General features: G+C 52.1%; 2 protein-coding genes across 3 annotated transcripts in view; one reads left to right on the plus strand and one right to left on the minus strand.

Moving 5' to 3' along the window:
* Nucleotides 1-845: 845 nt before the first annotated feature.
* Nucleotides 846-15,479, plus strand: B9d1 (B9 protein domain 1). Its single transcript, XM_013016598.1, has 7 exons — nt 846-934; nt 2,440-2,508; nt 8,011-8,122; nt 11,030-11,126; nt 11,763-11,825; nt 14,800-14,867; nt 15,169-15,479. The coding sequence occupies exons 1-7, from the start codon at nt 872-874 to the stop codon at nt 15,300-15,302; spliced, it is 606 nt and encodes a 201-aa protein (XP_012872052.1). The 5' UTR covers nt 846-871; the 3' UTR covers nt 15,303-15,479.
* Nucleotides 15,480-21,210: 5,731 nt separating this feature from the next.
* Nucleotides 21,211-27,186, minus strand: part of Epn2 (epsin 2) — an 81,688-nt gene continuing 75,712 nt past the window's right edge. For both annotated transcript variants that reach the window (XM_013016360.1, XM_013016359.1), the window contains exons 7-10: nt 26,909-27,082; nt 26,028-26,114; nt 23,333-23,548; nt 21,211-21,608 (exon numbers count right to left, since the gene is read on the minus strand). In XM_013016360.1, the coding sequence (XP_012871814.1) occupies nt 21,313-21,608; nt 23,333-23,548; nt 26,028-26,114; nt 26,909-27,082 (773 nt within the window). In that variant the 3' untranslated portion in view covers nt 21,211-21,312. The remainder of the gene's footprint in view (nt 21,609-23,332; nt 23,549-26,027; nt 26,115-26,908; nt 27,083-27,186) is intronic.

Below are 27,186 nucleotides of genomic sequence, written 5' to 3' on the forward strand. Positions count from 1 at the left end.
GGCGGTCTGTGACAGTAAGTGCGCCCGTCGGCACGCTGCTGGGCGCGGCAAGCTGCGGGGCCCCGGAGGCTGCTGGGGGCCCGGGGAACTTACTTCAACAAAGCCCGAACAGATCCGTGTGTTCTAGACAGCAGCTCCGCTGGGTGTCCGGACGACTTCAACAAAGCCCGAACAGATCCGTGTGTTCTAGACAGCAGCTCCGCTGGGTGTCCGGACGCCGTGCGGAGCCCCTCCACGGGCCTCCGTTTCCCCAGCTTCAACTGGAGGGTAGCTTGTAAGGGTTCTCGAAGCCCCCATCAGCTCTCCAGAGGGCTGGAGTCTCAAAAGCGGCAAAGGCGCTAACACTTCATCCGAGGCACAGGCTAGTTGGCCCCAGCCGGGTTCCCCGCTCCGAATTTGGCCCAGCGCGCTCGGTGGCGGTGGACCTGCCGCGCGCCCCGGGGCCTCGCTCCGCACCGCCGTCCTCGTCCCCCCCACCCCCTCCCCCGGCGGGGTCGCAGCGACACCTAGTGGCGGCGTGGGGTTTCGGCCGTGGCTTCCGGTAGGCCTGGATCAGGCTTCTGTTCTCCATAACCCGGCTCCTTTCCGCCTCCGCGCTGGTCAAGCCAGCGGCGGTGACACGCATTCGCTGGGGCTAGGATCTATCTGTACGACTAGTGTAGCCCGCGAACGTTTCTTGAGAGAAAAGCCGGCCGCGGAACTCCGCCCCCCCAGGCCCCGCCTCCTGAGCACGCTTGCGTGCTTACGCACGCGAAATTGCCGCGGCTAGGTATGTCCCCTGCGCCTTGCCGTCCGTTTCCAAGGCAATCCCAGGTCCCCTTAGCAACCGCGCGTGCGCCCTGCGTGGCCCTCACGGGCCTGCACTCTTACCATGGCTGCAGCCGGCCCCAGCGTCTTCCTGCTCATGGTCAACGGGCAGGTGGAGAGCGCCGAGGTGAGCAGCCAGGCACCTCGCCGGGGTCCGTCCCTCAGGTTTCCCCCGGGGTCCCTTCCCTCCACTCCGCGGGGCTGTAGAGAGCCTTGCCGTTCCTTCGCGCCTGTCCGCCGGGCGCGGGAGCACCAGCACGAGAGAAGTTTGGCGCCAGCCGCGGCCCTAACGTGCAGGTGTGACAGACGTGCGTGGAGAAGTTTCGGGGTGATGCCGAGTTTGCCCTCGGCCACGCCTGTGGCTCCTGGCTCCCTTGCTTGCATCGTGTCCACTTAATTGAGCCACCGGCAGGAGTAACGAGGAGAGCCGAGGCTCAGCCAACACACTTCACAGCTGGGAAGACTTGGCTGAAAGAAGTGGGCCCGGTGCGATCTGTGGATGGCGTTTCTATCATTTGCTGGTTTAGGTAACGCTCTGCCATCCCGACACTCCCTCGTTGTCTTTTGCCTTACCAGCTCATCTCGCATACCGCCCCACGCACCCAGTGTATCCACCTCCACGTTCGCCTGGTGCCCCAGACATCTGCCCTCTTCTTTTCTGGGCTCCCAGCAGGGCTGGCTGCTCTGGGACCTCCTTCCTGCTCTGCTTCGAGCTCTATCCTGTCCTCGTAGCTTTTTATTTATTTATTTTTGTCGGTCGTGGGGCTTGAACTCGAGGCCTGGGCACTGTCCCTTCAGCTCAAGGCCAGTGCCACTTCCTGTTTTCTAGTGGTTTTATTGGAGATAAGAGTCTCACGGACTTTCCTGCCCGGGCTGGCTTTGAACCACGATCCTCAGATCTCAGCCTCCTGAGTAGCTAGGATTACACCTGCGCTCGTCCTATCCTTGTATATGATCCTTCCTTTTGGCTTCCCGGATTCTCCGACTTTACACTGGCACCATTTCCTTAGATTTCATCCATGCCCATCCCTGTGGCCCACGCGCTGAAGATACAGAAAGGCCTGGAACCTTTATAGTTACCTTTGTAACAATGTAATAAAGTTGTCAGGCAAGCTGGGCGCCTGTAATTCTAGCTACTCAGGAGGCCGAGATCTGAGGGATGCAGTTCAAAGCCAGCCTGGGCAGGAAAGTCCGTGACTCTTATCTCCAATAAACCACCAGAAAACCGGAAGTGGTGCTGTGGCTCAAGTAGTAGAGCATCAAGCCCTACGACCGACACCCCTCCCACCCCCCCACCCCCCAAAAAAAGCTGTCAGGCATTCCGAGGGAATCATGGAGATGGAATGACATCTAAGCTAGCCTAGGAGCCAGGACAGGTTCCTAAAGGTTAGGAATCTGCCAGATGATGGAATGAGAAGGACATCTGTCAGAGGGATCGGTCCAGGTGCAGTAGGTGCCTGAGACTCTCCCTCAGACGCTTCCCATCCTCAGGCCCCAGCACTTGCTGAGTTCTGTCCTTAAGTTTTTCCCCAGGTATCTCACGACCAGAATTCCTATCTACCACTTGCCTGGCCAGCACATGGGCCTCAGCTTGAATCACAGTAAACATGATCTCTTGTGCTTTTTCTGCAGTTTCCAGAATACGATGATCTGTACTGCAAATACTGCTTTGTGTATGGCCAGGACTGGGCCCCTACTGCGGTAAGCTGGGTTCTTGAGCCTCTACTACTCCTGGCCTTTTGTAACTGTTGGGGTTTCTGAAGGTGTCCTTCACACCATTCCTTTCCTTTCCAGAGCCAAACAAGAGGTAGACACTGAGGTCAGAGGGGACCCAGATAGAAGTTTGTTCCAGAAAATCTGGAGTAGAGAATACAGCCACCACTGGGCTTCCCTGCTCACTGTGTGTTTACATGGGCTAGCCAAAAGGAACACATGGTTGGAAGTGGCTGGAACTATGGGTGCTCTGGGCTATCCCCTCCTACTTGGCCTCTTTGCAGCCAGGATAGAACACCCTGGGGAGTGAGTGAAGAGAGCTCTCCTGATAAGGCTTTGGGAATCACCCCAAGAAGGGAAGAGGTTGTGGGACCCACATGTTATTGTTCACAAAGGTCTTTCTCAGTCTGTACATCAGTTTACAAAAAGGAGGCCTAGCCAGGCTCTGGTAGCTCATAATAATCCTATAATCCTCGTGACTCAAGAGGCTGAGGTTTGAGAATTTCAGTTCAAAGGCAGCCCAAGCAGAAAAGTCTGTGAGACTCCAATTAACCACTAAAAATCAAGTGGCAGAACGCTAATCTTGAGTAAAAGGGTAGTACCTAAGCCCTGATTTCAAGCCCCAAGACTGGCAATAAATAAATAAATAAAGAGGCCTAATTTAGATAGCTTCCCTGAGCCTGCTTCCTCATCTATACAACATACATATAATATGTATGTGTATATATCATATGTACATATTTTTTTCTTTTTTGGTTCAAGATCAGGAGTTGAACTCTGTGTCTGATGCTTTTATTCACTGGCTGGCGCTCTACCACCTGAGCCATGACTCCAATCCACAACTGATAAGTTAACACTTACCTTTCCACTAACCATTCATTGCACACTATTATTGAGACTGCTGGGCAGCCAGCAAAGCCAGACAAAAGTCCCTAGATCCTAGAGTTTGTCTTCTATAAGTAGCAGCACATATTCTAGTGCGTTAGCTAATGATAAGTAAGGAACCAGGAGAGATGGAAAAAAAGGAGGCTAGAATCTAGATGAGATGGCCTGCGAAGGCCACTGTGAGGTTACTTTTGAATAAAGACCTGAAGGAAGTAAGGGAACAAACCATGTCAAAGTCATGGAAAGAACTTCTCAATGAGAAGGAAGAGATAGTGCAAAGACCCTGAGTGAGACAGAAGGTGATGACATGTCTAAGAAACAGCAAGGAGGCCACTGTGGCCAGTGAACAGAGTGAACAATGAGGAGGTGGCTGAAGGAAATAGCAAGCTATGGGGATGTAGAGCTCAATTGGTAGAGCAAAGACCAGGATTTTATCTTGGGGTGATGGGATTTGGGTGTTTGGAGTTCTGTCTTTTTTTTTTTTTTTTTTTTGGTGAGTTGTGGGGCTTCAACTCTGGGCCTAGGGCCTAGGTGCTGTCCTTCAGCTCTTCAGCTCAAGGCTAGTGCTCTACCTCTTGAGCTACAGCACCATCTTCAGCTCAAGGCTAGCACTCTACCTCTTGAGCTACAGCACCACTTCCCATTTTCTGAGTAGCTTATTGGAGATAAGATTCTCACGGACTTTCCTGCCAGGCTGGCTTTGGACCACCATCCTCAGATCTCAGCCTCCTGAGTAGCTAGGATTACAGGCATGAGCCACCGGTGCCCACCCCCCCCCTTTTTTTTTTTGGCATAGTCTTACTATGTATTCCAGGCTAGCCTTGAATTTATAATTTCCTTGCATTAGCCTTTAAAGTGATAGAACTATCGCATTCATCATCATCATGCCTGGCTCTATCAGAGGGTTTAAAACACAGGAAAATGGGATGCAACTCCTGTTTTTTTTGTTTTGTGTTTTGTGCTAATACTGGGATTTGAACTGAGGGGCTTGAGCTCTCACTTAGGATTTTTTTTCTTTTTCTTTTTCTCTTTTTCTGTGCCAGTTCTGACACTTGAAGTCAAGGCCTAGGCACTGTCCCTGAGCTGTTTTTACTCAATGCTTTTTGTTCTACCAGTTGAGTCAGAGCTCCACTTTGGCTTTTTAGTGGTTACCTCCTTAGTGACTAGGATTATAGGGGTAAGCCACCAGCATCCAGTTCTCAGTAAGGCGGGGTTTTTTGATGTTGTTTAGTTTCAAAGCTGGCACTCTACTACTTGAGGCACACCTCTACTTCCAGCTTTTTGCTGGTAAATTGGAGATAAGAGTCTGTTGGATTTGTCCACATGGTTGGCAGCTTGTGATCCTCAGATCTCAGCCTCCTGAGTAGCTATGATTACAGGGCACGAGCTACCAGCACATAGCCTGTTTTTTGTGTGTGAATACACTGGCAATTTATAAAACGCCTCTTACAGAAGGCTGAGGAACAGGTACCTTGGTCATAAGAACAGCCCCTGATGGTGAGATGACCTGATTTGGTCAAGGACCCCTACCCCCCAAGGGGAGTGTGCATCCTCCAGTGTGGACTTCCAGAACTCTGGAGAGATTCTAGATCCTGGGCCTGGATAGGAAAGCTATTTCCTGCAGAGATCAGGGAGTTTCTGAGAGAGCCCTTGACCCTGACTCTTGAGGCCTTCGGCAGAAGCCTGAGTGACCAGCTGGCACAGTGCCTCCTCATAGCTGTGCGCTCAAGCATCCGACCTCAGCCTTCCACCTGGGCACTGGGATGGGAGCTCCTCGTCCATGAGGCTCTTTGGCTCCAGAAATGTCAACTCATGCCTAATTGCCAGTGGGCCTGCTAGCTGACCCTACAAAGTGAGCATATGGACATGTGGGGATACATTCAGCATAGTCAGGTGGAGCTCTATGCACACAATCACTGCATTTTCTGCTTCAGCCGTGAGCCCCTCCCCTTAGACCACAGCAGGCAGTGGCACCTCCTGGTAGCCATCTCTGTACCTGCTCTGCATAGCCGGATCCACAAAGAGCAAGGTACTGAGAAACCAGCTCTACCTTCACCCAGTCCTGGAGACAGCTTGGTCCCTTAGGGTGGAGCAGGCTGCAGTCACAAGCCATCCAGGGGGCTGGGAAGGTGGCTCAGTTGTAGAGCACTTGCCTTGCATGCCTGGGGCCCTGGGTTCGATTCCTCAGCACCACATAAGCAAAAGGAAAAAAGCCAGAAGTGGCACTGTTGCTCAAGTGGTAGAGCGCTAGCCTTGAGCTGAAGAGCTGAGGGATAGCGCCCAGGCCCAGAGTTCAGGCCCCACGACCGGACCCAAAAGAACAACAACAACAAGCCATCCAGGTATCCAGGCTGTTTCAAATACAGACCCCAGAGCAAGGGTGGTGTGCCAAAGGCCACAACTGTTTTTTTGTTTTGTTTTATTTTTTTGCCAGTCCTGAGGTTTGAACTCAGGGCCTGGACACTGTCCCTGAGCTTCTTTTGCTCAAGGCTAGCACTTTACTATTTCAGCCATAGTGCCACTCTGGCTTTTTCTGTTTGTGTGTGGTACTGAAGAATCGAACCCAGGGCTTCATGCATGCTAGGCAAGCACTTTACCACTAAGCCACATTCCCAGCCCCCACAGCTGGTTTTAATGATGGCCATCACCATCTCCATTTCTCCTCTTCCCAGCCACAAGAACATGGGGTATGCAGAGGTCTCAGCCATCCTCAAGAGCACCACAAACTGAAAAAAATCTAAAATCCAGACAAGCATTTATTCTGTCCCTGCCTGGGGAGGGGATACACAGAGCCTGCAGAAAAAGGCAGGTGGGGGGGGGAGGGAGAGGGAGGAAGACTGTGAAAGACAGTCCAGAGGCCCCAGAGGGTATATCTGGAAGGCAAGGCGGGGCTGGCAGGGCTGCCTTGGCTCTCCAAGGTCACCAAGTTCAGGTGGGCTGAGGAGGGTTCTGGAAGCCGCCTCCCCCAAGGCAGGCCCAGCCCCTGAGGCCCCTGACCCAAGGCTTGGAGCTGTCCACCTCATGTCCTAGCAGGGAGGCAGGGCCACACAGCCTGACTTTTTAAAGGTCCCTCTAGCTTCTATGCCAAGACTAGTTTTCCTGCTGGACTGATGTGGGATGTAAGAGAAAGGTGTGAAGAATACCAGATATCTCCTGAGTCCCTTGAGGGAGCATAGGTGTTGGTTCCACAAGAAGACTGCACACGAGCAGATTCAGAATTGTCTGGTCCAACAACATGTACTCGACAGCCAGGTGGAGACACAAGGCTGGATGTAGGAGAAGTGGGAATGATGACCTGGAGCTCAGAGAGATCAGAAACCAGTGGGATTACAGGTACAGGTAGAGAAGCAGCCAGAGACGGAGCCTTGGGAGTCACCCCATGAGGAAGAAAGCTCCAGAGACCAGTGCTTTGGAAACCAATGGAAGAAAGCACACCAAGAAGCAGACATAAAGCCAAGAGCCCATGATTAATGCCTTAATCCTAGCTACTCAGGGGCCTAAGATCTGAGGATCACAGTTCAAAGTCAGCCTGGGCAGAAATGTCTACGAGACTTATCTTCAATTCACTAGCAAAAAATAAAGCTGGAAGTAGAGCTGTGGCTTTAGTGGTAGTATACTAGTTTAGACACTAGCCTAGAAGCTTAGGGACAGTGTCTAGGCCCTGAGTTCAAGCCCCAAGACCAGCACAAAAATAAAAAGCAAACTAAGGTTGAGTCACCTACCTAACAAGTGAGAGCCCTGAGTTCAACACCCAGAACCACTAAAATGAGAGAAGAGAGAGAAAAAAGAAAAAGCAGATTAGCTGAATGTGGTGATGTAGACCTCTAATCCCAACATTTGGGAGGCTGAGCTGGAGGATCCAGGTCAGCCTGGGCTTCTATATAGATCACATCTCATGAGTGAATGAAAGAAACAGATCAACTTCCAAAAGTGACCTGCTCTGTCAGACACTGCTGGTAGATCAGGTAAAATGAGGGTAGAGAAGCCAGTATTGGGTCCCAAGGATACTTTGTATGAACCCTTTGGTAGGAGGAGCCTGTAGTCACATAGCAGTGGGTTGTGAGAACAGCACAGAGGCATGGCAGCCATACCCATGAATGTATAGCTCTTCTTCCAGGGAGAATGACTAGGCAAGTAGAGGAGTGGATTTTTTTGTGTGCATGGTAGAGAAAATAACATATGTGTGCTGATGGGATGATCTGGGAGAGACTGGTCATACAGCAACCTATAAACCTTGTTATTGCCACTTCCTTTGGGGGCAAGAGGGGTGACCTCCCAGGTTTGTCACACCCTAGAGAGAATGCATTAAATTACCAGGTCTAAACCAGGCACTTGGCATATATCTGTAATCCCAGGACTCAGGAGGCTGAGGCAGGAGGATGGTGAGTTTGAGGCTAGCCTGGGCTACATAGCAATACCCTGGCTTAAAAAACAAAACAAAAAAAAGAGGCAGATCTAAGAGTACTCTGCATCCCTTAGTTCTGTTTGGAATATCTGGTCTCAGTAGAAGCAAACAGCCCTCCAACAATTGCCTCTCAACGTAAGGAGAGTAGGGAGAGGAACTCGGACCAGCTGACCGCCACCCCCCCCCAATTGTCCCCACAGGGTCTTGAGGAGGGCATCTCACAAATCGCATCCAAGAGCCAAGATGTGCGGCGGGCACTGGTGTGGAATTTCCCCATCGACGTCACCTTTAAAAGTACCAACCCCTATGGCTGTGAGTCAGGCCCTAAGAGTGGGGAGCTCTCCATGGTGCCCCTGCTGCCTCCTGTCCACTTCTTTCTCATCCCCCCCGAACCCCAGTTCATTTCTTCATGCTGTGCACCTGACCTCTGCCATTTGCCATGCTTGTGAAGGTTGGGCAGCCTTGGAGCCAGGTGCACAGGGTTGCGGCTGCTCAGCCTGGAAACCTGACTCTGTCCCAGCCTCCCACAGCATGTTGAACTCTAACCAGGACCAACACTGGTTCCTCCTGTGCCAGTCCCCAAGTGCTTTCTTCTGAGCCTTTGCTCATCCTCTTCTGTGTGCCTGTGCGTTTCCAACCTTGTCTCACCTTCCTACCAAGGACTTCCTTGCTTGACATGTTTGCTTCCTGCCCTGTCTGGTGGCTCCTAACCTCTGTGCTATGTTCTGAGTTTAGGAAGATGTGTGGGTTTGTCGAAGCTCTTATCCTACCTACTGGCTCCCTAGAGTTCTCTCCCTTACTTTCCCTCTATTCAACAGTGATGTCCTTGCTGCCAGCTTTACATCTGAGTACATACTTGAATTGCAGGCCTGTCTGCTTTCATGCATGACCTGGGCCTTCCTACTGCAAGTTGCCTGGGCACTGCTTCCCAGGCACACAGGGTCTGGAATGCAGGCTGCATGGTAGTGTCCCTGGGCGGGGACTTCCACCTGCTCTCTTCATCCAGGAGTGATAAAGTTCTATAGGTTTCCTGGGACAGTGCTCAAGCCAGTTGGCCCAACCTCCTGCTGAGGACATCTGGGAGAGAGGAGTGAAAGACTGAAAAGCAAAGCCAAAACCCAACTCATGAAGGTGCTAAAGAGCTAGCAAAGTACTGGAGACTTTCCAGGGCAAGTTCCAGGAGAGAAATAAAAATCAGACATGTGCCCCAATCACTTCATCTCTGGGTGTTTGCTGAGTCCCCAAGAGGTGACTGAGAGGCCCACAGACCTCAGAGATAACAGCACTTGGCTAGCATGCACAAATGGCAGGATTGCTATGCCAAAGCATGGGGTTATAGAAGCATAGTGTGGTAGGGCCTTGCGGAGCTGAGCACAGTCCTATATGACTTTCTTTCTTTTTTCTTATTCAAATTCTTTTTTTTTAATTGTGAAAATACTGTACAATTACATGGGCAAGATAATGAGTACATTTTTTTTTTTTGGGGTCCGGTCTTGGGCCTGAACTCTGGGCCTGGGCGCTGCCCCTCAGCTCTTCAGCTCAAGGCTAGCGCTCTACCACTTGAGCCACAGTGCCACTTCCGGCTTTTTTTTTTTTGCTTATGGGTGCTGAGGAATCGAACCCAGGTCCTCAAGCATGCAAGGCAAGCGCTTTACCACTGAGCCACCTTCCCAGCCCCAATGAGTACATTTCTTATCAAGCATTGTAGCCTCCTCCTTTGTTTCCCCTTCTTATCCCTTCCCATCCTCTCCCCCCCTCCCACCCTATCCTCCCCGCCCTCCCCCCCCACACCAAAATTGTAAAGTTTGTTTTTCAACATAAGGACTTGTACTTCTCATTGTTGCAATGGATAAACTATATCCCTATTTAAACGACTTGTTTTTCCCCTTCCCCTCTACAAATTATACCGACATCAAATACAGTGAAAGCAGGGGTTATACTATGGGGGAGGGACATACAAAGCAACAAAGAAATAATCTTGTAAATGTGTTAGAAACAATTGCATGAAAGAAACTGTATGACTTTCTTGTATGGCCAGCTGTGCTATGTACATGTGTGCCAGGAAGGAGCCTGTACAACAGTGACTTGACTCGGTCATGTTTGAACCAGCTCTGGAAGGAGGGCCAGCTGCTTTTTCCCATCAGCACGATCATGAAAGGGAACAAGCCCTGTGTGTTAAAACTGAGTGAAGTTTACTAACATAACATTGACTTAAAGAGGCTGGCTACAACTGTGATACTTATAATCCCAGCTAGTCTAGAGGTAGAGATTCAAGGCCAGCCTGGGGAAAAAGTTATTAAGACTTCATCAGAATCAATAAGCCAGATATAGTGGAATGTACCTCTTAAGTGCCCAGGCACTTAAGAGACAGTAGGTAAGACTCCCCCTCCCCATCCAAAAAAAAGTGAGAACTTTAAAATAAATGCTGAAATGGGCATGACTCAAGTGGTAGTGTGTCTACCTAGCAAGTATGAGACTGAAAAAAATCTGAATTATGTTTACCTTTGGTGGAAGAGTGATGGGAGGGTACAAACTTCTTAAACCTTCATTGAGCACTTCCTGATTATTAGGCTATTTCAGGAGTGTGTTGTTGTGTTTTGGCGATACTGGATTTTGAACTCAGAGCTTGTGCTTATTTGATTTGCTTGCTTGCAGAGAGGTTAGGTAACTTCCCTGAAGTCACTTAGTAGTGACCCTCCCTAGTGACCTGGCACTTGTGGTGATCTGTGCTCTCAGAGAGGACAAAGAAACATGCACAGACACCTAATGGCCTCTTTGGATGTTAATAGGAAACAGTTGTAATAATTATTTCAAGCCAATGTTCCTGGGAGGTCTGGCTTTCTCTGGCCCAAAAGCCCATGCTCATACTCCAGTGTGGCCACCTCCATCAGAGAAGGCAGGCAGGAAGTAGGGAGCGGGCTCTGACCACAGCTGGGACCTTGCCTGGCATCAGGGCTCCAGGGGGCACCCCAGGTCTGCTGAGTGTGTTGCAATGGCCAGCAGGTTGGCCCTGTCAGCACAGCTGAGTTGGGGTGCGGAGAGTGCCCTCCAGGCTACCAGGGCAACAGGAAGTAGCAGGGTGGTCAGCATCCTGTTGTCCCCACTACCCCAAGCCTGCTCCTCCCAGTGCAAAAGATACCATCCCGTGATGCATTGCGTCCTGCTTCTGCCTGTACCATCCCTGCTCCATGTACCAACCCCTGCCTTGTCCTTTCCAAGGGCCACAGATTGTGCTGAGCGTATATGGACCAGACGTGTTTGGGAATGATGTGGTTCGAGGCTACGGAGCGGTGCATGTGCCCTTCTCACCTGGCCGGTAGGTCCTCACTCCGATGTGGTCCCTGGAGTGCAGCCTGTCCCTTGCTGGCTATGGGACCAGGTCCCTGGACAGCTGCCCATCCTCTTCCATCTTGGGCTGCAGCCAACCATGCCCTGGGTCAGTTCAGTGGAGGAAGTCAGGTGACTGTGGCCTCTATCTGGGAGGAGACTCGGGTAGATGCCAGCCTAAGGCTGCTGGCCAGACACCAGGAGAGAAGGACAAGAAGTGAGCCAAAATCTGGGTGCCCGTGGCTCACATCTGTAATCCTATCTACTGAGGAGGCTGAGATCTGAGGATTGAGGTCTGAAGTCAGCCCAGGCAGGAATGTTGGTAAGACTCTTATCTCCAGTTGATCACCCAAAAGCCAGAAATGGAGCTGTGGCTCTAGTAACAGAATGACAGCCTTGAACAGAAAAACTAAGGGACAGTTGTCCAGGACCTTAGTTCAAGGCCCAGTACTGGTACCAAAAACAAAAAACAACTGTGCTGGGAAACGACAGACTTTGCAGAGCTTCATTCCGTGAGGCCAGGCATGCATCTTGACCGACCCAGCAGCAGCCACACACCTGATCTGCTCCTGTTCCCACCTTGCCAGTGTGGGCTACTCAGCAAATCTGTGAAAATGTGCTTCAGGTACAGAAGGACCATCCCCATGTTTGTGCCAGAATCCACGTCCACACTGCAGAAATTCACAAGGTGAGTTTCTCCTGGCCTAATGGGTAAATGGCCAGCATATTCCAGCCCCCCACGTTCAGGCTCTTCCACCTACTGGGGACAGATGGAAATTGCGCTATGGGGCCCAGGGAGTGGGGCTGCTCATATTCCCTGGGCTCGCTTGGGCCACCATTCTGGCAACAAAATGCTATGCAGTCTTCTGTGTCCTTTGTGTCAGATGGAGAAATGCTCACAACATAACGTACTGTTAGGGCCCATTGATGGGAGCCAGACTCCTAAGAACAACTGTCATCCAGGGACTACCTGTTACACAGCCACTGGATGCCTCTCCTGCGGGAGCCTTGGAGAGGAGGAGGCTTCTGTGGGGACTAAACTGGAGCTACTTGGCTGCCATAGGTCTGGGCAAGAGCACCCCAGATGGGGTCAGCAAACTCTTTCTTAGGAGCAGCAGGTCACTGTGGGCAGTATGAGGTGAGCAGGTGGGGTGAGGGGTGTGGGGGAGTCCGGCTGTGCCAGGACACGGGGCCTGTGGGGAGGGCCTGGAAGTCTAGAGGCAGCCCAGGTGTAAGACTCATGGGTAAACCTCTTACCCATCTGCATAGAAGCTTAAAGGACCACCCAGGCCCCAGACAACTGACTGGAAGTAGGTCTGAGTTCCTGTCAGCCTGGCCCCACTAGAAGCCTCCACTGTACCCCAAAAGGGACAATATGCAGGGAGGATGAGGACACACTGAAGTTCCCAGTGGCAGCCAGGGAGCAGCCCCCTGTAAGCCTGGCTGGGAGTAGGACCCAGTCAGAGGCCTGCCGAGTGGAAGCTGGCCCAGCTAGAGCCCACATGGTGCCCTTCAGAGAAGCGGGGCAGCATTCTGTCATGGCCTAGCCCTGGAGCTCCCCAGGGAGCCTCAGGTGGGAAAAGGCTTCTTAGCCAGAGGCCTGAGCCAGTGGTACTTGGAGGTAACACCACCAGCCCCAGGGCTATCAGAGGAGCAGGGGCCAGGGCATGCCAGTAGACTCTTGAAACAGAAGGGCTTTGAGAGTCCACAGGCTGTCACTTGTTCTACCTGGGGGGGGACACTGTCTCCCCCACCTCCACCCCTTCCAGCATCTCATGGATGCTTGCCTTCCTTCGCTTATGGCCGCATCTCTCCAGGCTCTGCCTCCCTGGTCACAGGCATCCTCCTGTGAATTATGTCTCCTTTATAGGATTACATCTTTTCACATATGTGTGCTAGTACCAGGGCTTAAACTTGGGGTCTTGTGTTCTCTCAGCATTTTTGTAACTGGGGATAGTCTTAGTCTGCCTGTCTGCCTGGGCTGGCTTTAAACCTCAATCCTCAGATATCAGTCTCCCAAGTTACTAGGATTACAGGTATGGGCCAACAGTACAATGAGGACATTTGTATTATACTAGAACCCTACTGGGTAATTCAGATTAACTTCTACATGACAAGACCCTTAACTAAATGATACCTCCAGAGACCTTTTACTGGCAATCAGACTGCAGTGTTTCCAGGGTCTAGGACCTTATCTCCCTGGGGACCTGTTCAGTCTCTTGTCACCCGCCCCTTCGTACAGCAGCCAGGACAACATTTCTACAAGGCCATACCTGCCTGTGCTTAGGACTCACTAAAGCCGGAATGCCAGAGCCCAATCGGTTTGCTGGTTTCTCCACCATTTGCCTCCCCTCTGATTGTACCTCACCTGCCTAGGGTTCCTGAGACCCATGTCTAGAATATTCTCCTCTGGATAGTCTCTTTGCCCAGTCAGATGAACAGGTGGCCCTGGCAGACTCAGGAGAGAATAAAAAATGGGAGGGTGGGATCTGCCCTTGTGCAGAGACTGCTCTGCAGCCTCAGTCCCCACAGGATCTGAAGGTGGTGGCTTCTGCAGTGCACAGCTGCTAGGGGAACTCTAGCTTCCATGTTTGTCCGTCCGCCCCCTTCCTCAGATGGGGGTTGGTCAGCAGGGCTCCCTCACTGGTGTCCACTATCTCCTGTGGCACTGTGGTGGAGGGAGCAGAAGAGCTGAGCTCAGGGACCTGTGTAGCATTGTGGGTAGGGACGCCTGGCCCCAGCCCCACCAGGGCCAAGTGTGGGTAGGCTGTGGCACACAGCAGAGGACCTGCCTGGAGTTGCTGTGGGGAGAGGGCTGGGCACCTTGCCCCACCCCTGGGCAGCCAGGAATGCAGGGGGAGCTGCCAAGCAAGGCTTTGGACCCACTCGCTAGGGATAGTAGATCTTGTTCTTTCCAGCTGTAGCAAGTGTGTTGGAGGCAGAGCCCAAGTGGGGCACCTCCTGCTTCCAACACCAACACTGTGGCCTGTCACCAGGCATTTGCAGAGCAGGGCTCCTGAAGGTAAATTGGCAGCAGGGCCTGGAGCGGCCTTTCGCATGTGACTGGAGTCACCCATGTCCAGAGGCCACATCCTAGCTAGGAAGGGCAAGGTTTTATATGGCCACTACAGGGGTGCCTTCACCTCACAGCTCCATCATTATCCTTATTTTAGTTGACAAAATTAAGACTCAGTGATGGGAGGTGACTTGTCCTACCAGGCTGGGAACCTAAGTCTGCCCCTTCCTGGGTGAGGCCCTTCTTCCTGAAGAGGCTGGGGAGTCACATTGCCCTGTTTGCCCACCCACAAATAAGCTATCACCTTTTGGGGATTCCCAGCTGGGTGTAGGCTGATCCTTTACTCAGCTCCAAGCTGCTCTCAGCTCTCATTGGTAGGGCTCAGGCCCATGGCAACCAAGTTGGGGAAGCAGAACACTAGCTATAAGGCTAGGGCTGTAGACACCAGAGGCCTCCCAGAAGCCCTGCTGGGCCTCTGCTGACTGCATGATGCAGAAGAAACACACTGGCACCCAGCCTTGCCCAGCCTCACCTCTCAAGACAGGATGGGAAGGCTCTGCCCAGACCTACCTCCTAGGAGAGAGTTGCTGAGGATTAAAGCCAGGCAGGGCTCTGCTCACCAGTCTTCTCTTGTGTTCCCTACCAGTTGGTTCATGGGACGCCGGCCCGAGTACACAGACCCCAAAGTGGTGGCTCAGGGTGAAGGCCGAGAAGGTAAGAGTTTGATACTCTCACCCTTGTCCTGGCCAGGCAGGCTGGAGCCTGGGGAGGGGTGAGGTGGGCCCCAGTGCCTGGGAGCCTGGAAAATAGAGTACTGGAGTAGCCCCAGAACTCTGAAGCCACTTCCCAGATGAGGGCCTTGCTGGAGTAGAGGGCTCGCCATATCTGTGTGCACTGAGCCTTTCAACACAGACTGGGCACTGTCATCCCCACTTTACAGAGAAACACTGAGGCTTAGAGCAGCCTTAGTCTGTCTGCCCAGCTCAGCAGGCTGATGCCACCTTTCTGTCTCCAGTGACCCGTGTCCGCTCCCAGGGGTTTGTCACCCTCCTCTTCAATGTGGTAACCAAGGACATGAGGAAGCTGGGCTATGACACGGGACCCCAGAGTATCCTGGGGCTCAGCCCGGCCCAAGGCATCCCTCCATGAAGACCTCAGCTGTCCTCCGGAGTCTGGATAGTGCACTGTGTGGCTCCCACATACACAAGAACTTTTCCCCTAGGTCAGCCACAGACCCATTGGCCTCAGGTGTGACCTGTGATGCTGGGGTGGGCTGTGGTAAAAACTATGGGGTTTTATATAATAAATATTTTGAGAGAGCCCGGGCCTGGGACTGCCTTCTCTCCCTTTTATCATCGCCCTGTATAGGAGGCCACAGGGAAAGAGCTTTACCATCACCTTGGTTCTACTGCTTGGGGCTGCAGAGCCTTGTTGCCTCAAAACATCCCTAAAATGGGCATGGATTTAAAAGTAGTCCCTTGCCCGGTGCTTGGTACTGTGTTGGTGCTCTGTGATGCCAGACTCCCTTGGAAAAAGGAGAGTCTTGTGAGCCGAAGTCTGCCCTGGGGCTCACATCCTGCTGCATATGCTTAGGGCCGGGAGCAGACCCTCCCCATACACCTTCTCTCCAGAACTCTGCCCTTGTTCCTCCCTCCTGGCACTCCCTCCAGGCCCCACCACCACTTCTCATCTTCCTGGGGGGGGGTCCCCCAGCTGCCCCTTGGGAATGCATGAGACCCCTGTCCTCCTCCAGTCAGCCTCAGCCTCCATCCAGGCTCTTAGGAAACAACTGGACTTGAGGCCGGCCTGGGTGCCTCTACCTCGAAGTCCTGTTTCCTCTGTTTGTGCCCTCCCCTCACCCCGTGCCAACTGGCCTGTCACTGCATGAAGCCTTGGCCCTCAGGACCATTCAAGCCTGTCACCATTGCTATCTGGCAAATAGACATCCTCTTCTAATGATCACCAATTTTCCCCAAAGTTCAACTGTCTCAAGAGCAAGTTGAAATAACTTTTTTTTTTTTTGAGTCCGGTCGTGGGGCCTGAACACTGGGCCTGGGCGCTGTCCCTCAGCTCTTCAGCTCAAGGCTAGTGCTCTACCACTTGAGCCACAGCGCCACTTCCGGCTTTTTTCTTTTTGCTTATGTGGTGCTGAGGAATCGAACCCAGGGCCTCTGGCATGCAAGGCAAGCGCTCTACCACTGAGCCACCTTCCCAAGTTGAAATAACTTTATAGTGAATGCCACACAAATTCTACCATCTGTACTACTGTGGCCATGTCCCTGCGCAGGTTCCACATCTAACAGATGAAAAATACTAGGAAAACAAATTGTGACTGTCTCGATCGTGTATGGCCCTTTTTTGTGGCGGCGGTGGGGAGGGTGGTGAAGGGGGTCATCAGTAACTGCCCACATAGCCTAGAGAAGAGGACATGCATGGGTTACATGCACACATCACACCATTTACGTGAGGAACTACAGCATCTGGAGGTGGGGGGAAACCTGTCCCCCAGTATTCTGAGGGACGAGGACTGTACTTGTGTTTTCCTATCTATCCAAATACTCCTCTCCTGAGTCCATCCTGGGCTTACTGCATTCCAAAGTAAACTTCAGACAAGTACTACGCCCCAAGTTCAATTCGAGTAAAAAGGTAAACGGAGCATCTTAGCATTAACTGGAGTTGATATACTTTCAGTTACTGCCTTCTTTTGGGGGAACATTTATAACTACAAAAGGTCTCTAGGTATGCTATGGGCTAGGTTTTGATCAATGCATACCCCGGCTCTGATCAAGCACAAACCTGTCATCTACTTCTACCCATCAATGACAGACATGAAGTACTTCAGAGGCTGATAACTCCAGTGCATACCAGGGCTATGGGGAGCAGGGTGGACATGTGTGACCATCTAGATGGAGGGCAGCTATGGCATATGGTCCCTGGTTCACCCCTTACTTGCTGTCACATAACTGTGTCCACAGTTTCGCTTCTCTCCTGGTCTTATGGGAACACTACATCTCACAAGTCCTTAGTGTTGCAGGGAGAGGAGTCCACATGAGGTCTATGTAGCTTGAGCCCAGTATAATGGCTCACACCTGTAATTCTAGCTCCTGCAAAGGCTAAGATCAGGAAAATTGCAGTTGAAGCCAGTTCAGGCAAAAAGTTCACAAGACTCCATGGCAAAACAGTGAAAAGCTGGGCATGTTGGCATGTAACATCCCAGCTTCATGCAAAACATGAAGAGGATTCACAGACCAGACCATCTGGGGCAAAAAGTAGGACACTAGTTGAGAAGTAACAAAAGCAAAAGGAATGACAGCTACAGCTCACTGTACTGAGCTGCAGGCACATTCTCCCTGAGGCTGTGGAGCTCACAGCTCTGGGTGCTGGGAGGAGGAATGGATGGTAGGATGTGCCAGGGAAGTTGGCTGTGGTCTGCAGCAACTGGGAAGCTATTGCAGGAAAGATGAGCTCAGGAAAGAACGGGCCAGTCTGTGAGCAGAAATGAAAGATAATAAAAAGCAGCTAAAAAACTGGCATTAAGGGACTGAAAAAGGAAGTGGAGCTATGGCTCAAGTGGTAGAGTGCTAGGCTTGAGCAAAAAAGCTCAGGGACAAGTGTCCAGGTCCTGAGTTGAAGTCCTTGGACAGGCACAATTAAAAAAAATCATCCTTGCATATTTTAGCAACATTAAAAAAAAAGGCTGAAAACAATTCCAATGGAAAGCAAAGATTGAAAACTGCGTTGAACAATTAAAACCAAGCAAAAATGAGTCCTCATCTGAACACACAGCCTTCATGGTTAGTATCAGATGAGGGGGTTCCAGGTGATCACCCTGTGGAATTACCACTAGGAAAGAAGCAGGGGAAGGCAATAAGGAATTAAGGCAGGCTCTTGTGTGAGAATTTTCTGTGTGCTTGTCTATTGCTGAGTAGCAAACCACTTCAAGATTCAGAGTTGGAAACAGCCATTAGTATCATTCATGATGCTCAGAATGGCTGGCAGGCAGTGGGCCACATGGTGCTCTTATACTGTGACCCAAGTCTGAGAGCTCATCTGGGGTACTTACTACCAAGTGGGGAGCCGGCAGCCAGTGCCATAATGACCAGTCCACATGTAGCTGTCCAGCTCTTACCTGCATCATGCTTAAAATCAGCCCAGTCCACGAGGATGAAGACTCACTGGAAGAGATGCTTCCCTTCCCCCGCAGGGGCCCAAAGTAACTTCCTGCCCCACTAGCATCGTCATTTATTTGTACATAAACCTGACTGGAAGCAAAGAAATGAAGAACCTGACCAGGTCTGGCGGGCAGTGTGCTTCCCAGGACCTGTGTGTGACCTGGACAATGCCTGTGCCTTAGCACTTGGCCAGGGACACAGTCAACATCCCTGGCTTTGTCGGGTCCTTCTGATAAGGTGACCTCAAAGGGCTCCAGCACCTTCCACCTGTGATACTGGGGTAACACCGCTGCTGGGCTGCTGGTTATCAGGGGAAAGAATGAGGGGCAGACCTCTGCCCCACAGACTCGGCAGGATACAAACGAGACCACCGGTGTGTGGGAAGAGAGTTTGGTGAGTAGAGGGCACAAGAAAAGTCTGACAGGAGACAGGGTGTCATAGAGCAGTGCCTGGGTGGCAGCAAGACACAAGGAAGCAGAGCACAGGGGGCCTCTGAGAAGTGACTGCCACCTTGAGGCAGGCAGGCCTCCACAGCCCCGGGCCCAGTCTCACTGGGCCACGCACCCACAGCACTGCAGCCACCCTGCGGTGGCACCCCAAGGACAACACCCCCTCCACCAGATGGAGCCTCACCGACTGCAGCCTAAGCTGCTTCCCCAGCCCTCTCCCCATAGCAGGAGATGGGTAGAGGTGTGTAGGGCAAGGACACAGCTGGAGACCGCATCATGATACAAATGATAAATTATATTTATACAGTAAATAAGTATCAACAGTCAACACAAGTTCAAAAGCAGCCACTGGCCCCTGGGACTGTGAGGCATAGCTGGTGACTTCTTTCACCATGGTACTTATCAGGAGGGGCACGGTGGCATGTATATCACACGTGGCAGTGGCCGGTGGCTTCATGATCAGTGCAGTGGATAACAGGGACAGCGTGTGGGCTTCGGTCCCATCAGGAAGGGCTCTTGCTGCTACAGGACAATCACTGGACCCAGGCAGTGTTTCTGGAGTGCTGGCCTGTGGCCCAGGCCCCACATGTTTTGGGGAAGCACCGTCCTGGGCAGGCATATCTACCTTCCCTAGGCAGAGGAGCCCAGCCACCAACCTTCCTGAATGGCATGGGAGCCACAGCCCAGGCCTAGGCCCTGGAAGGAGTGGCTGGTAAGGAACTTGGCCTGAGCAGCCAGAGGGGCCTCCTGTAGCCCTGAGACCACTCCGGAGCCCCTCCTATGTGGTGCTGAGGATCGGATCTTCTGAACCAGAGAGGGGCTGGAAGGAGGGTCTGCTGCCCTTGGAGCTGGAGGTGAGAAGTCCGCATTGCAAGGTGAGCTAGGAATGCTCACCAGACAAGCGGCAGGACACAGCATTGAGGGCTTGTCCCTTCCCTGGGGAGAACAAGTTAAGTCTCTTCTGCTGTGTAATTTGGGACATAACACTGTAGTACAGTAGTGGGAAGGGTAAGGACAGCAGGAGGTCGGGACAGGGAAATAATCTTAGTGCATGTTTGTTAAAAGTCCATCCCAAGCAAGAATGGATGTTTTCTGTCTCCCGATTAAGAGATGATTAGTTCTCAGCAGCCTAGGCCTGGAGCTGCCAAGTAAGACAGAACAGGGCCAGCCTTGGTCCCCTCACCTGTCTAGGCGTGGGGACTACCCTCCCAGGGACTGTGGGCAAAGACTCCCCACCATTTCCACACAATCCCCCCCAGTAACCTGAGCGTGGACAGAGCCAAGGAGCTAGGAGAGCCAGGGAGTGGAGCCACAGCACTCATGGTCTCCCCACTTCCCATCCACTGTAAACAGAAGTCCCTGTTGATCCCTGCAGGCCCCACTAAAAGGGAATTAGTTGACAAAAACTATAGAGTCACATTCATATGTTAGATTTTTTTTTTCCTTTAACTTTCAGGATGTTGGTATATTGGTAAGAAAAAAGCTTCTCTTGGGGTCTAGCCCAAAAGACTGAGAGTCATTTGGTTTGGTAATTCTCCAAAAACAGGGAGCCAGAGAGAGGAAAGGCAACTGGAGGCTGAGTTCTTGTTGCTGTTGGAATTGTGTGTTTAAATATCGTTTTCATGTAATCAAATTCTCATATTTTTTCCTATAAAGAATTTGCTTTAGTTTTTCCATAAGGCATATTTTTGTCATCCAAATATCTCTCCTTTTTAAAATTTTCTTAAGAATTAGACCATAAATAAGAGAATTTAGACCACTAAAATGACATGTGCCAAGATCTTAATTCAGCCAGACCTGGTAAATTCTATCAAAACTAGACAGTTAAATAAGAACCACGTTATAAAAATATTAGCCAAAAAAAGACTATTAGATAATTCTGCAAACTCAAATATGAAACTGTACTAAACAAAATATGTGCAAACGTGTACAAGCATAGAGCCACGTGGCAGGGTTATGCTCAGATTAGTTTTAAAGCTCGCTCTAGTGGGTTTAATTTGAGTTGTCCACGGTGGTAGTGTACTCTGAACTCACAGGAGTCAAAAGAAGTAAAGAGACTCACAGCCACTTCCCCTAAGGTCAGTGTCCAGTGGGCCTGTGTGTCTTCCCATCCACACCCAGGGCTGCCAGCGGGGTCCCCAGGGCTGTGGTGGGGGCAAAGACGAGTGGTGACTGTCCCAAGTCCTGGGCTAGGCAGCGTCTCAAGGACCCTTGGGCTGAGGCTGGGGCAAGGGCAACACTGGCAACTGGGCCTCCTGGTCCAAGGTCTCAGAGGAGCCGGGTTGGAGCTGAGCGCTGGGAGGAGCAGAGGGGCCTGCCTGGGGGGCCCCCCCACCATGTGCCGCTCAGGCTAAGAGGGTCTTGGCTATAACAACCCTTTCACCAGGAAGCTGGAAATAAAAAGCCCCACCCCCACCCACCCACCACACTCTCAGCCATCACCCCCAACAAATTAGAGTCCCCTGCCCAGAGTCCTCCGGAACGGTGCTCCCAGGGGTGCTCCAAGCACTTGCTCTGGGCAGGTCCTGGGTCCCAGCACTAGAGAAGGAAAGGGTTGGTTGTGCTGGAAGCCTGAGCTGCCGAGGGGGGGATGCCCACGCTGCTCACCATGTTCATTGTTGTGGGGCCCAGTGGTGTCAAAGAGGAGCCCCCAGCCCCCAGAGCTGAGTGTGGGGCCACTGAGGTCATGGAGGCCACAGCCATGGGCTCCACCCCTGGACCAGAACCAAAGGATGTGCTGCTCCCCAGGACAGGGCTCCCCCGCAGCTGGTTAAGCGTCAGTGGCTGGGGCTGGTTCACCTGGAAGGGGTTGACGGGAGCCGGGGCCGCAGCACCTGGGGAAAGAGTGGTGGGGAGAGGCTGAGCTGGTGGGAAGGCACTGGCCCCTCTAGGCAAGGTTCAAGCACCTCCAACACCAATGTGCACCCAATTCCCCAGCCCAGGTCAGGGCTGTGTCCTATTGCACCTCTCAGGTTCATAGGAGACATTGGCTAATGGCTACTGACCACATGGACCCCACACCCCACACCCCCAATCCCGGCGGAGGTGGGAGTGGGCAGAGAGGAGCACACAACTTGTCCAGGGACACAGAGCTAAGAATATAGCAATATCAAGAACATGCCAGGCCTGGGGACCCCAGCCCCTCTCTAGAGCTGGTGCCCAGGCTGTCAGCAGCAGCAAGGCAGGAAGACCAGAAGGTTCAGTAACAACAGTGCCTATGTGCCACCCTGTGACCCACATACAGACACCATGAAAGCTTGGGAAGCTGATCAGCCCTGTCTCCTTGGTATTATCATACTCCGCACATATACTAGGAAGCCTCTTTCATGTGTTGGCAAAACAGCTAGAAGTCAGAAGACATGGCACTGTTGGCTATGTCTCCAACCTGTCCTCTTCTTTCACCCTACTGTTGCCAGATGTCACGCCTGACCAGGGACAGCTCCAGTCTCCACCTCTGGAGATGAGGTGTGTGTGTAGGCAGGGGAGGGGGGGGGGTCCTCCTTCCAGGGTCTGTCACAGGGCCTACAGTCTCCCATTAGGAAGGGACAGAAATGAAGCTCCGTTCCTTGCAATTCCAAAGATGATAGCCCATGACCTCCTGTGCAACCACTTAGCTCCAGCCCTGGGCTCCAGAAGGCCTGCCCAAACCCACTCCATTTTGGTTTGCCAACAAATCTGTCCCATCACAGTGCCACAGAGAGCTGGAGCTGCCATGTGCCCCTGGCTGAGGGGGCAAGAAAGTTCTGGGCCACATCAGGACCTCAAGGCAGGCTGGAACTCAGGAGCTCCAAGACCAGTCTTTTGCCTGAGCGCTCAAACCATCCTTCTAAGACGCCCAGTGGTTGCTGTTCCTGCCAGGCTGTGAGGGCATAGCCCTGGGCTCCCTTGTGGATCCCTTGTGGTTCGGGGCTAGGTCAGAGCTGATACCTGTTAGGAGACACATTCCTGCCCTTACGAAGGAAGGACTTCTAGAGGGGGCCATCTCCTAAGCCAGGGTGTGGGAAGGAAAGGAAAAGGATGTTCCAGAGGAGCCAAAGGGGGTCAGAGCCTAGAGATCAAGAAGTGTCCTCATGTCAAGGACCATCCCAGAGCTCTGTGTAGTGATGGGTGTGAAGCTCATAAGAAGAAGAGAGAACCAGGCTATAATGGCCCCGGACACTGGGCCAAGCCACTAAGGGGCTGTCCTATAACAATGTGGTCTGTCATCCCCAGAGGACCACTCATGCTGAAGAGCCCAGTTTCCCTGATACTGGCTCTTCCTCATCTAGCATCCTGCCCACCTCCACATACACCCAGCCTACCCAGCCTTCTGCCAGGGCTAGGGTGAGCCAAGGCAGCTTCTGCTCATTGCTCTCAATTTTCTGCCCACATCCTTTCCCTTTACACAGCAGCTTCATGTCCACCCACACAGCCCCAGAGAAGTACAGCATTCCTGATGGCTCCATTCCTTCCCAGCCGCAGGCCACACAGCTGGGGCACACAAGGAAGGGCCCCAAGAAGTGAGAGTCAGGGCCAGCATCTGGCTACACAGTCAGAGAAAGCTCAGACATGTGCCTACCTGGTGCCAGGAAGGGGTTGAGGGACTGTGCCGGCGGGGTGGGCCTTGTCACCAGTGAGTCCAGGTTCACCAGGGCTGCATTGGGGCCTAGGAAGGACTCAGGAGTTTTCCGGGCACTGCTGGGCTTGCTTGAGGCAACAGTCAGAGGCTGAGACTCAAAGGGGTCAGGGCTTGTGGTTCCATTGTTCTGGGATGGCATAGACGCCCCAGACTCGGCTGCAAGACAAGGACAAAGCACAGTGAGCAGGGGGCAGGGCCTGCAACCATGCGCCAAATGCTGCCCACCCCATGAGCATCAAAGTACCAGCCACTCCTGATGCTGCAGCTGTGACGCACAAGACCACATGTGCCCAGCAGTGCCCTTCCCCATTTCCCGGAATGGAGACACATAGTCTTTCATGGGCACCCACATAACCAAACAGCAAAATGCAGGGACAGAAAAACACTGAATGACGGGCAAAGAAAATTATCCAAAGAGTACTGTTTAGCACAATTGTGCAAAATATCAAGATGCTATCTGGGGTTGGTGGCAAAGCATGGATAATTTTTTTTTACACATCATTTTACATTTGAATTTTCCAAATTTTCTACAAAGACTATGAATTTCTTAATAATATGAGGAAAACAAATTGTTTAAAATTCAGCCAGTAGGTGTCCCGATAGGCTGGCAGGCATGAGATGGCTCGGCTGGGATGCACATGCCTTTGTTTAGCATCTCTGACAGTGTCCTACATCTAGGAATCCAGGCCCAGAAAATAATGTAAAATGTGAACGTAGAGTTGATTATAAAGATGTCACCACAGCATTATTTGTTGGAGCAAAACTTGAAACCAACCTAAATTGTTCTTCCCTAAAGTGATGATTAAGCTATTGTTGAACCACAGAGTTAACTATGGCTGCAAAAATATAAACATATGCTTTGGTACTGGGGTTTAAACTCAGAGACTCACACTTCTAGACGACTGCTCTACTGCTGAGCTATGGTTCGAACCCTTTTCATACTCATTTTTGCGACATGGTCTCACTTCCAGGTGTGTGCCTCGACTGCAATCTTCCTATTTATGCTTCCCAAGAAAGTAAGATGACAAGCTATTGATCAAGAAGGAGTCTCACAAACTTGTTGGGGGTCCTGGCCTAGCCTCAAACTGTAATCTTATTTCAGCCTTCTAAAGAGCTAGGATTCTAGGAACGAGCCGAGACCCTGATGCCCCATCCAAATTGTTTTTCTAATCATCAAAACCATTAATTTGTCCTTGCCTAAAAATCAGGATGGGGACAGGACTAGGCTGTGACAGGGACAGAGGGACAAGTTAAACAAAAAAAGACTGCTAAGAGTTCAGAAAAAGACAATGGAAAGCAACACAGGGCCAGGTGAAGGTGGAAGGATTACAGATAATATTCATTTTCTTTCATAAACATTTCTAAATGTTCTAAAATGGGACTACTTGTACAACTGGGAATATTTTATTAAAGTCAACCTGTCACCATGGCCAAGCTTGTTCTCAGAGGTGGACACAGGGACAAACACGACACAGGACAGGTCAGGCTGAGCTTGGTCCTGCAGACTTGTGGGACATTGCGTCTCTTTCTTTCTTTCTTTCTTTCCTTCCTTCCTTTCTTTCTTTTTTTGGGGTCCGGTCGTTGGGCCTGAACTCTGGGCCTGGGTGCTGTCCCCCAGCTCTTCAGCTCAAGGCTAGCACTCTACCACTTGAGCCACAGCGCCACTTCCGGCTTTTTTCTTTTTGCTTATGTGGTGCTGAGGAATTGAACCCAGGGCCTCAGGCATGCAAGGCAAGTGCTCTACGCTCTACCACTGAGCCACCTTCCCAGCCCCATTGCGTCACTTTCTTAATGTAGCAACAGACAGACCCTGAAAAGCTGCCTCTGTTTCTCCTGGCTGGGTGTCCTTGAGCTGAGGGGATGGGACCAGACGTGCTAGATTTCTTGGACCTTAGACCAGGGCCCAGCCAGGCCTGGAGCTGCAGCTGTAAGAGGGGAGCAGAGGGGGGCACTAAATGAAAAGGGAGAAGTGCAGGAGGGAAGAAGGAGGTGGGAAATGAGGGCAAGGGCTAGAGCTGGGGAGAAGAGAAAGGAGGGAAGTAGCTATGTATGGTTGAGAGGTGAAGCCGTGATAGAGAGAGGTTACCGGGCTATCCCCATTGCACACAGTGATGCGCACCCCCCTCCTAGACCTCTTCTTTTGCTCTTATCAAGCTCACCTTTACTCCTAGGCCCCTTCTCTTTGTACCTTCCATGTCCTCCCTAACCAAGGGACCAGGGAAGGAAGCAGGCTCTGGACTAGACCCGGGTTTCCTGGGCAGGGATATGGAGACATAGCCACACAGGAAGGGCTAAGAGAGTGGCCATGCACACCCAGAGGCAGGGGTCTGGAGAGAGAAGAATCTCTGGGGAGTGGGGAGTGGGAGACAGATGGAGACTGGACAGGATGGATCAGACCTGAGGTGGGCTCTACCCAGAGCAGGGAAGCCAGGGGTAAGCAGTAGCTAACCTGGAGGCACAGCCCCAAGACAGAACACTGGCTCAATACAAGGAAAAGGCAAAAGAAAAACTCAACCTTGACTTGTGTGACTTCACACTGGAAGTGTGTGAGTTCAATACAAAGAGGGTGCATGAAGCTGGGCTCCCCACGCATCACTCTGAAGTCGCTGCCCCTGTGGAGACCCCCTTCACCTACCTGGTTTATTTGAAGTCCGCAGGTTGTCAAATTCAGAAAAGTCATCTTTAACTGTACCATTGAAATTACTGAAGAGCTCGAAGGACCCTGTGGGGACAAAGAGGCGGTGACGGAGGGCGAATCGTAACTCTGCACTGCGTTTGTTCAGTCTACATCCTGCGGGGTCAGGCTGGGGCTCTCTCTCAGTACCTCACCTCAGGTTGAACCAAGTCTCCGCAGCAGGCTGGGAATGTGGCTCAGTGGTAGAGTGCTTGCCTTGCATGCACTCGATTCCTCAGTACCACATACAAAGAAAAAGCTAGAAGTGGAGCTTCTGGCACTTTTCAGAAGTGGTAGAATGCTAGCTTTAAGCAAAAAAAGGCTCAGGGACAGTGCTTAGGCACTAGGACTGCCCTCCCCCCCCAAAAAAAGTCTCAGGGGCAAAGGAGAGCAGGATGGACTCGGGCCTCCTGGTAGGCTGGAAAGGGAAGGAGCAGGGAGCCTGACCATTAGCTCCTGACTGCTCTACCATCCCACCCAAAACATGAGGGGCCAGTCATGCGGCAGGCACATCTGAGTTAGCTGGATGCTGCATGCTGGGAGGGTGTGTGGGAGTGACCCGAGTGGGTGCCAGAGCCAGCACCAGCCCTGGGTGAGGACAGAACCCATGGCAAAGGCCCCGTGCAGCGCCCCTTTCTCTCACCCCCTCAGGAAGCCCCTTGTGAGCGTACAGGTACACCCAGGGACTTGGGAATGCCCAATCTCAACAAGTACCCAGGATCTGGGGACAGAGCCAAAGGCTGCTAAGCAGGAGGAGGTGAACACAGCGCACAGACTGCTGCCAGGCACAGGGAGAAGCTGTTGGCAGGAACCTGCGGGGCCAGAGGGAGAGAGGTGCTCACCCGAGGCGGAGCTGGGCTTGGCAGCGGCGGCTGCGCCCCAGGCGTCTGCTGTCTTCCCAGCACTGGGGGCAGGCGGCTGCGACGCTGCCCAGGGATCTGAGCTCTTGGGGAGAGACTGTGTACTGGCTGTGGTGGGTACTCCCCAGGGGTCCACAGAGGCAGCTGGCTTGGGACCTGTAGCAAGATGGAATCAGAACTAGATTACTTCAGAAAGGTCTCAGCAGCTGCAAGGAGAGGGAAAAGTCACTGGGGGCCCAATGGGGTTTGTGCTCTGTGCC

This window comes from Dipodomys ordii, unplaced genomic scaffold (assembly GCF_000151885.1).
Source record: "Dipodomys ordii isolate 6190 unplaced genomic scaffold, Dord_2.0 Scaffold31, whole genome shotgun sequence".
In the NCBI taxonomy this organism is placed as follows: domain Eukaryota; kingdom Metazoa; phylum Chordata; class Mammalia; order Rodentia; family Heteromyidae; genus Dipodomys; species Dipodomys ordii.

Excerpts from the sequence above, each read along its gene's own strand:
- B9d1 (XM_013016598.1), top strand. The coding sequence starts at position 872 with ATGGCTGCAGCCGGCCCCAGCGTCTTCCTGCTCATGGTCAACGGGCAG. Across the intron at positions 935-2,439 it reads GGCAGGTGGAGAGCGCCGAG|TTTCCAGAATACGATGATCT; the intron begins GTGAGCAGCCAG and ends CTTTTTCTGCAG. Across the intron at positions 14,868-15,168 it reads TCAGGGTGAAGGCCGAGAAG|TGACCCGTGTCCGCTCCCAG; the intron begins GTAAGAGTTTGA and ends TTCTGTCTCCAG.